At 40.1% G+C, this 9972-nt stretch overlaps 1 protein-coding gene across 1 annotated transcript in view; it reads left to right on the top strand.

Annotated features, from left to right (window-relative positions):
- The first annotated feature begins 212 nt into the window (after positions 1 to 212).
- LOC131721857 (cAMP-specific 3',5'-cyclic phosphodiesterase 4D-like) overlaps positions 213 to 9972 on the top strand; it is a 182645-nt gene continuing 172885 nt past the window's right edge. Inside the window, exons 1-2 of the mRNA XM_059014949.1 lie at positions 213 to 747; positions 4435 to 4511. Of these exons, the coding sequence (XP_058870932.1) occupies positions 4470 to 4511 (42 nt within the window). The 5' untranslated portion in view covers positions 213 to 747; positions 4435 to 4469. The remainder of the gene's footprint in view (positions 748 to 4434; positions 4512 to 9972) is intronic.

Raw genomic sequence — 9972 nt, 5'->3', positions numbered from 1 at the left:
AGTAATTTTTTTGCATTCATTCATTGGTACATGCATAGTGTACAGTGCCGTGAAAAAGTATTTGCCCCCCTGTCTGATTTTCTGCATTTTTGCACATTTTTCACATTGTATTTGGTCAGATTTTTTGTGGGTTGTAGTAGTATATAGATTAAAGATTAATTATGAAACCCATGGTAGAGCATTAAAAGCATGGTAAATACTGGTCTTTTCATAGCATGGGAAAACTGCAAAATTATCCTGCAACACAATATGCTTTTCCATTACTGTAGTAGACTTTTGAACATTGACTTTTAAGCATTGACAGGAAACTGTGTAGCAAGAAAAGGAAGCGTTTTTGTGTCTGATATCAATCATGTTGCTTCAACTCTTTCTAACGGTATAGGATTTGAATGTCTTTTCACGTCGTGAAACATCTTTGTAAGTTTTTTTCAATAGACTATTTAATGTATTCACACGTGACACGGAACACGACTTGAAACATTGCATTTACCGATACTGTAAAGCGATGTTCAGTCAAACAGACAGAGCTTAAGGGTTAAGTTTATTTTCTGCTTTCTCTGTACGCGTGCCAGGATTACTATATTGGGACATTTGACAGTGCAAAACAGAAAGCGACGCTATAGTTCGAACTACTACTGCTATTAGGAAACTTGCACCACAAGTATTTTGAAGTTTGTGAAACTGAAGTCACATGAAACTTCTTCTAAATCGACAAGTGGCTGTCTAAGGTAAAAGGCAATTGTAGAAGTAAGTAGTTTTTTTTTTATACATTTATATTGTTTTTCAAAATGTAAAAGTCCTATGCTACGACCTTATCGTGTCTTCAATAAACAGGCAATGCATAATGAACAATACTTTACAAAGGAATAAGATAAGTGTCACATAATTACCGGTATTGTTTCCCTTTGAATTAAAATGTGTGATACTTTTGTAAGGGTTTTGTTAAGTGTTTTAGAATTACAGTATGGGGCACTGTAGTTTCCAGATCACTTTGTTAAGTAATGAAAATTAGATAAGTGGTATGTAAAACCTACAGGTCATTAGGCAAGCACATGAAGGGCTCTATTGGTAACATGGTAAAGTATATTTAAATGCCTGCTTTACAGTATGTGGATTAACTTGTTGTGTTCTGAAGAAGTTCTAAGTGTGACATACAGACGGACGCAGGTAGAGACAGAGACACCTCTAGCCCCACAATCTGTAACCTGCAGGCATTTTGGCTCAAACACAGTAGCCAGTGTAGAACCAAGCTGGCTGCCACATTGAATCCAATGAGAAACACCTGAATGCTGTTAAGCGCTTGGGCTGGGCAGGCGATAGGGAATGACCATGAATGGTACATGTTGGGACAGCACTGTCAGGGTGGAAGTAAGTTTGAAAAAGCCTCTTTGAATTGGCTGCCTTCGTTTTGACCTTTGTTTTGGATATTGGACTGTGTTTTGTGATTTTTCACAATTGCACTTTTTTCTGTGCAGTGAAAGGTTTAACATTCTCCACTTTAGTTCAACGCAGTTTCTTTATTTTTGTTATAATAGCAAGGGTTCAAAAAAGACTGTGGCTTTCTTTGCCTGGTGTTTAGTCGGCTTCCATCCTGACCAGAGAGCCCATGAACCTGCACTCCCATGATATAATACCAAGTGCTTTTCCAGATATATGAAGAAATGGAAGTGTGACATACAGATGGACAAACATTCAGACAGACACCCTCATATATATCCTCCCAAAGGGATGCTCACAGTGACTAATGCTAAGTAATGCACCACGTTTCAAGTATATTGCAAAACCTCTCTATTAATGGGAACAACAAACTTTAAAAACAGGTTTTAGTGTGTAATTCTCCATTAGACATGTTGGAGAACATACAGTAGGTCCCAAGTTTCAACAACTGGAATGCTGGTCCAAAGTATTTGCTGTGGGGGGTGGATGGGGGGTCCGGGGTATCCCCCTTCCTCGAGAACATTTTGGACAATGATTAATCTTACCTAAATCATGAATTACATTTTGAATCGATAAAAGAAAAAAAACACGACAGCAATGGTTAATTATAAATGATATAACTTGCAACTTCAATTGAGAACCCATCAATGAATGGAGTGTGCATGCTGATAATGACAAACTTGTGTTTTTATAAACAGCGATCTTACATATACGTTTTATTTTGTAGGTTGTACAATGACTGTCACGGTTCTGCAGATTTTAATATCAGTTTACGGGTCATTTCAGTGGTCTGGAGTACAAAATAATTTGGCATGTCCTGTCTGGTTTGATCAAAACATGATACTACAGCTGGGAAATGGCTTATCATTTCCTACTAAATTACCCTGAGAATGTGTTTCTCAGTAAAAATTATTTTTGTATTATTTTTTAAACTACAGCACAGAATGTACTGGGGTTGGATGAATGGCTTAAACAAACAGAAGGAAAATCAGTATAAGTTTAAACTCCCATTATTTGCAGCTTTCTTCCTACTTTCTCTAACACTTTGTTTTTCTCAGTCAGCTTAAAGCTATGCCTCTGTTCTCTCCCACGATAGAGAGAGGGGGTGCTGAAATCAGATTTTGGGGTCCTGATTAAAAAAAATGGGAACCCTTATGCACTGATCATGTGCGTCCATCTGTCTGTCACCCCTCGCCTGTAATCTGATAAACTCATGATTTTACAGAAATATGTTTAACCTTTCCGGTACTGTGTGATTACAAGGATCCTCTTTATGTTCCTGCACTCATAAATATTTAAATTAATTAAAGACAAACTATATTATTTGTGTAGTAATGCGACCAAGCCCCTGTGTTTGTTCCTGGCATGAGTTTTCCCTTGTTTTGTCTGCGATCAGCCTGATAAATGGAATGCTGGCAGTCGGCCCCCAACCAAGCTGCAATGCAGAACTGGGCTATCAAATGGACATCACTTGGCTGAGCTAACAAAGGAAACTCATGAAAAATTATCTGGTATTCAAAGCTGTGTGACTGAGGCAGCACTAACACCGAGTGAGTGTAGACTGAATTAGGGCAGCTTTGTATTAAATGAGTCTAAAAAGTAACAAAGTAACGCATTTCATGGGTGTTGAAGTGAATTAAGGAATACATTAGCGATTCGACCAAAGCACATAGATGGATATTATACATTGAAGAGCAAAAAGGAGTACAATCACACAGTGAAAAACAGTAATAATAGGAACTGTCTGGAAGCACTGAAGGGTTTAAGTGAAGCATGCAGAGATAGGAGAAGGCAAGGCACCAGACTGTGTGGGGTTGTGTGTAATGCAGCGGGCAACTCGGTCAATACTGCTGGCTAATGTCCTTGTCCAGACTCCTGTCCAGACCGTGAACCATTATTAACGAGCCCATCAGGTATCGATCCACCTCATACTAGACTGTTTCCTTTTTTAATGACCTGTTCCAGACGTGTCTCCGAGGAGCTTAGATAGAGCACACTGGCCGCTTTATTAGGAACTCTCTTTATTAGCCCTTTGCTGCATGGCAGTCTGGAGTCAGTGGTGTAGACTCCACAAGGTCTGAAGGTGTCCTGTGGGATTGTGGTCCATTTCTCTAGGAGTACGGCCCCCGTAACTTGATAGGCAGAGGATTGCGGCCTCCCCCATTCAAGTTCATCACATAGATGTTCAATTGTGGGGTTGTGGACTTGATCAGCAGCAATGTTCAGACACAGAGCTCTATTCAGAATTCCAGGGAAATCCAAGAACCCTGGCGAGTGCACATACAATAGAGCTGGAGGGTCCCATGCAAATCGAGGGGTTTAAATGGGTGTAGTATTCTCTTTACTGTATGCAGCTAGGTGCTGAATGTGTATAGTTTAAGGATTTAAACAGTGGCAGATCTTTTCCAGACCTCCATGCATGGTTAACAAAGATTTAACAAGCAGCTGAATTTACCACTGTCTAGTTTAAGGCTGTAAATCTGTGCTTTTACAGATTACGCGTTTAAGACTTCTGTGTAAACCGACGCTTACCTCTCTCAACCTTTGAGCAACGAATACATAAACTTACAGTAAAGTCATCCTTAGATTTTACTTTCATATTTATTTCAGATTTTCCAGTACATTTTATGCGCCATGTTTGTTTGCAGAGGTTTTCAATGCATGCAGAGGCTACAAAAAAAAAACCCCAAAAAACTTAAAAATAAAAAATGTGGAAACCAAAGCATTTTGTTGTTTAATTTATAAATAGTAATTATACAACAATGTGATACATACGGGTGAACCTTGACTTCTGCATAATGTCTGGTTGCAGATTGAATTGTAGACTGCAGATGGAACTGGCTGCTGAGATTGAATACAGATGGAAATTAGTTAAGTAGACAGACAGTTACTGCAAAAGTACATTATGTTTCAACAACATGTTTGTGTGCCAAAGATTTCTTGACAGTGTGTAGATGTAAGTAAAGTAGGATTCTATTCTATGTTTTGTTTCTGCAGAAAGGTTCTGACTCAAACTAAGCCGGCCGTGGGGAATGAGGAAAAGCAGGAGCTCCCTGTGCTTTCTGCCATCGGAGGTATGTTTTTAAAAGCAGGAGCTCCCTGTGCTTTCTGCCATCGCAGGTATGTTTTTAAAAGCAGGAGCTCCCTGTGCTTTCTGCCATCGCAGGTATGTTTTTAAAAGCAGGAGCTCCCTGTGCGTTCTGCCATCGGATGTATGTTTTTAAAAGCAGGAGCTCCCTGTGCTTTCTGCCATCGGAGGTATGTTTTTAAAAGCAGGAGCTCCCTGTGCTTTCTGCCATCGGAGGTATGTTTTTAAAAGCAGGAGCTCCCTGTGCGTTCTGCCATCGGATGTATGTTTTTAAAAGCAGGAGCTCCCTGTGCTTTCTGCCATCGGAGGTATGTTTTTAAAAGCAGGAGCTCCCTGTGCTTTCTGCCATCGCAGGTATGTTTTTAAAAGCAGGAGCTCCCTGTGCGTTCTGCCATCGGATGTATGTTTTTAAAAGCAGGAGCTCCCTGTGCTTTCTGCCATCGGAGGTATGTTTTTAAAAGCAGGAGCTCCCTGTGCTTTCTGCCATCGGAGGTATGTTTTTGAAAGCAGGAGCTCCCTGTGCGTTCTGCCATCGGAGGCATGTTTTTAAAAGCAGGATACAGCTTCCATACACTTCACTACTGTCTCTCCAAATGTATTGTAACGGCTTGGCATCTCAGCCCATTGAATGGAGAGGCGAGAGCTGGATCCAACCCGCTATCCTCACAGCTTACCATTCCAATAAAGAGCAAGCTCTGTACTCGAGAGGTAAGTCTTATGCTGATGTCAGTATTATTAACTCATCAGCCACTAGGAGGAGATCCATTACACTATGACAAGATCATATAACTGATATATAATAAAAGCTTTTTTCATTCCGTTCAAATCATGTGAAAAGATGACCTTTCACCTCTGCCAGCCCCACCTACTCTACAGATATAGACAGAGAGTAGGTTGGTTTGGAGTTGAAAGGTCACATTGTGACGTAATTGAATGAGGAAGAGTAATCGTCCCGGCACGTAGGATTCTCCTGTCAAGTTCAAGACAGCTCAAAGTCTTTAATTAAGTCACATTTTTTGAAAGAAGAAAATTCCTTGTAAATGATACAGGACTGAGAAGCAACCAGCTTGAGCGTGCTACGAAGGCCCTCAATAGAATAGCAACACTTCAGGTAAACCCTGCAATATTAGGGTCCTCTGTCTCAGTTGATCTGCTTTAGATACCCAGATTGCCTGTTGTGTATCAAATGTTCCTCCTGCATCTAAAATTAACCAGCTGACATGTAGCAGCTAAACCAGAGGGATTAGTGAACATTACATAAAATCACATAATGCAGTTAACGAGTACTACAGTGGTCTACCGGGTGGGTCAGTCAATAATTGCTTAAAAAAACAACGAGGATTCATTTACCCATTTAAGTTGCTGTAGAAATTATTGCAATGTTCTTGACTAATGGAAGACTGAGAAAAGCTGCCAATATTCAGTCATTATAATGCACAACTGTGCTGTGTCCCTGTTCTAAGGTAATATTCAGTCATTATAATGCACAACTGTGCTGTGTCCCTGTTCTAAGGTAATATTCAATGAAAAGCATATCCCATCTGCAATTTGTAAATACTGAATTTCCTAGGTTTGTAATATCCTATTAGGTGTGTTTTCTCTCTATTGCTATTTCTGCTTAGTTCATTATTTACAAGGCTTTTTCAGCCACTGGAGTTCATGTATTTACTTAACTTTCTATTCCCTACATGGCAATTTCATAAGTGTAATGAACGAATGTGAAAAGATTCCTGGTAATTCTCCCACTTGTATTTTAACATCGAAGGATTTTAATTGTGTTTCAATGTGTTTGCTGCCTCCATGGGCCCAAAGGTTCAAATCAACTAAAGCAAACACATGTAAGATGTGTTTGTCAATCAGACCCCTGTGGGCTAAACTGCTTTAGCAAACCCACAGAATAGGTGTTAATTAGCTGTGGTGAGGAATCTGTTTTCTGCAGATAAAATAATACATTTATTTCCCAATTTTGTTGTAGACAGACAGGGGGGAAATGCTGGGATCCTTGCTGGGGATTATAATGCACACAGCTTTGATAAATGTTCCAACAAACACTGTTTAAAGTTATTTATTGGCAAAAATGACCTTGTTCATATTCGTTCATATAATAATTTATAATGACTAACAAGACTATACCCTGCAAACGATACCAATTTATTAATGACATTTGAAATAAACACACATACTGCTGTACAGAAGACTTCTTTAATAGGTCATGTGATAGGCTAGCAATTTTATTTTACTTCTAAGGTATTGTTTTACTATAATATAGTACAAACTATACTTTAGCATTCCAGCCAATTCATAACTAATATTGGAATGAAAAATGTTCATCCCAGCACGACTAATTAAATATCATGGACAACCTTTGTTGTGTTTACTGTACACATCAATCTAATGTTAAATATCAAAAATAAAATGCAAAAACATTTTTCAAAGGATCATCTTTCTTCAGGCATCCTTTTCACCAGAACTAACAACAAAGAAATCATGAATCTTGTTCCTTCACTTCAATGTATTGGGCGGCACGGAGGTACTCAGCTTTGATTATGTGTGCTCCTCACCTCAAGTGATTTGCTGTGACAGCTTGCTGTAGCAAACACTCCCGTGTGAGATTAGTATTGATGCCACTGATTACACATTTTACATTACAAATGTTGATGGGAACAGCCATGGATTTAGCACAATGCCAGCTGCTGCTTCAATGAAAAGACACTAACATTGAAAGGGTCTGTGCTCACATGCTGAGAGATTGTCAACAACTCATTTAGACACTGTGAATTATTTTCTGTTCCAGTTATCCCATCACTTTTTAAAAAGTGGAAGCACTCCTGTGGCCTCAGAAGTGTCCTCAAACATCAGCTGGTACATCAGAGTGTACCAATTAACCTGTCCTACAGCAACAATTGCCCCTACATTTGTTCCAACTTCTGTGAAGTATTTCTAAAGCTGAGGGAACACAAAGCCGGCTTGGAGACTAGGTTTCAGGACACTTGGGGTTTGATACAGCAAAGTTGCCTCAAACTAGGTCACACAGTTTCCTGGAACCAGGTTTCAATCCACTGTTCCTGAAAAAGTGGCTTCATGTTCCCTCAGCCTTACACTCAATAGAGGCAGCGTATTAATATAATAGTCAGCCCCATACTCTTCCATTTTGGATCCCTTTAGTTTTTCGGGCTATCCACAGCTATGATGGTGCTGCCACTTACTAATAAGGATGCGCTAGCTGATCTAGCCTACATTACATATGTCTATGGCAGGCAGCTAGAACTGAAGGCAGCTCCAGAACTCAGAGTCGAAACACCTTTACACAGACTTAAAAAAAAAAGAAAAAAAAAAAGAAAATCAATTTCTGAATGGATGTAATAAGAAGCTCTCAGTTTGATTGCAATCAACGTTAAAAAGTAAAGGGGCTGCTACAAGAAAGTGCTATAATTGTGTTCACTTCTTAGTAATAGTTCTTTCATGGCTTCTTCAATCAGCATGGCAGATCGGTTGGGTGAAAAGGACATTTTAATTTATTGATTGCTGTCTAAAATTTATCACGATCATTAAAATGAGCTTAAATCATATTTTAGCTCCTAATAATTGTGGCTTTCTCCCTATTTAGTAGTTCTCTCTCTCACACTCCTTTTCTTGTTTTCTAGGTCTGCTTTTTGCTTGTTGGCTTTTTAAAATAAAACCATAAAACTGTTCTCTCCCACAATACAGGACAGACGGAACTCGGGCCATTTTTTGATGGACAGTTTAATGACCTGCCTCCAAACAAACCCCCCATCCCCAGCTGAACACCACGCTCTCACTGTCACTGATCCTTTTTTCTTGTAAACACTGCTGGGGGTTCTGTGGCACTTTCATTATTTTTCTTAGTCTTTTTTTTGTCTGTACTTTTTGATTTCCATGGAGTTTTGCACACTGTGAGGCTGGCTATCAGCTGTGCTTTGATACTGTCCCTCCTCTTGTTGGAGGCCAGGCCCTGCTGAAAGCTGCTTGATCACAAGTCAGAGACAGCTGCCTCTTTCCTTTCACCGTCTCTCTGAGGTGTAGCCAAGTGGGGCCTCAGTTCTGTTGACCTTCTGATCATTATTGTTGTTGAAAGGAAAACCACAACTCTTGGTAGTACCCTTGTAACAGGGGTGTTGTGTTACGTATGGGCATCCACTGAGAGAACAAGACACAGGGGGTTTGATGTTGCAAACGCAGCACAGGCGTCCAGGTTTTATCAAGTGCAAGGGGTTGCTGGCAGTTGCAGTGGTTGTTTGGCGCCACTAGGGTACCTGCAATGGCAGCCCTAGTGCGGAAGGATATATATGCAGTTGTACATTAATATTTAAAAAAAGGCAAAAACAAAAACATTGTACAAAAAACACTAATGAAACAATAGGTGACTGTGATTATTTATAATCAAACAGCAAACATATTTTACATAAACCACCACCAAATATACGTTCATTTACAGGGGCAGCCTCCTCTGCCACAGCACTTATACGTGTTCATCACGGTGAAATTGCACACCGTTTCCGTGCTTTTGACTGTAATATGCATCGTTTACTAAGGTTTGCCGTGTATTTTAACATGCATTGTCAGACCGCTCTGGGTTTTACAATGCTAACCTGTGCTGTAGCATGGTTTCACTCTGCTTTATTACACTTTGCTGTGCTTTTAACATGGCAAACGTTTCTAAGGCAAGTCATATTTTTACTGTCCCCTTATCCAATGTTTCAAATAGGAAAAATGACCTTAAAAAAGAGCAAAAGTGTTCATTGCTGCAAATATATCCTGGAGTTCCAATAAAAGGGAAACAACTTCCATTGTAAATATTTCCATCACATATAGGATGAATACCGATCTTTCTGCAGGGGCCTGATCATACAAACTCCGAGCACCTGGTCATTTCAGGTACCCAGACAAGGGGATCTGTGAAACCCAGAAGCCCTGTATAACGAACACCCTCTCCACACATCATAGAAAAATGTTCAGTCAACACCAAACCACATGATCACCATTGACTTTCCTCACAATCCCTTTTTCAAACATGATCATGATGAATTATATAGGTACCGTGAACAGAGTACAAGTCGATTGCAAGGATCTGAATTTTCTAAACTACTGCTTTCTTCAGTGGGATACTGCAGACAACTATTTATTATTATTATTTTTTAAACGTAGTCGTTGCCAATGATTTTCCGCTATTTTTCTCCCCAATTTGGAATCACCAATTGTGTTATTATTAATCCCGGTTCACCACTGCAACCCCCCGGCGACTCGGGAAACGGCATCAGACCCAGTGCCGGAGGACAACACAGATCTGAATGACTCCACTGCAGACCCGCAGGCGCCCTATCAGCCACAGGAGTCACTGGTGCGCGGTGAACCGTGGATTGCCCTGCCAACCTAAGCCCTCCCTACCCGGGCGGCGCTCGGCCAGTTGTGCTGGTCACGGTCAGCAA

Source organism: Acipenser ruthenus, chromosome 49 (genome assembly GCF_902713425.1).
Source record: "Acipenser ruthenus chromosome 49, fAciRut3.2 maternal haplotype, whole genome shotgun sequence".
Taxonomy (NCBI): domain Eukaryota; kingdom Metazoa; phylum Chordata; class Actinopteri; order Acipenseriformes; family Acipenseridae; genus Acipenser; species Acipenser ruthenus.
This window is presented reverse-complemented; position numbering and strand designations above follow the sequence as displayed.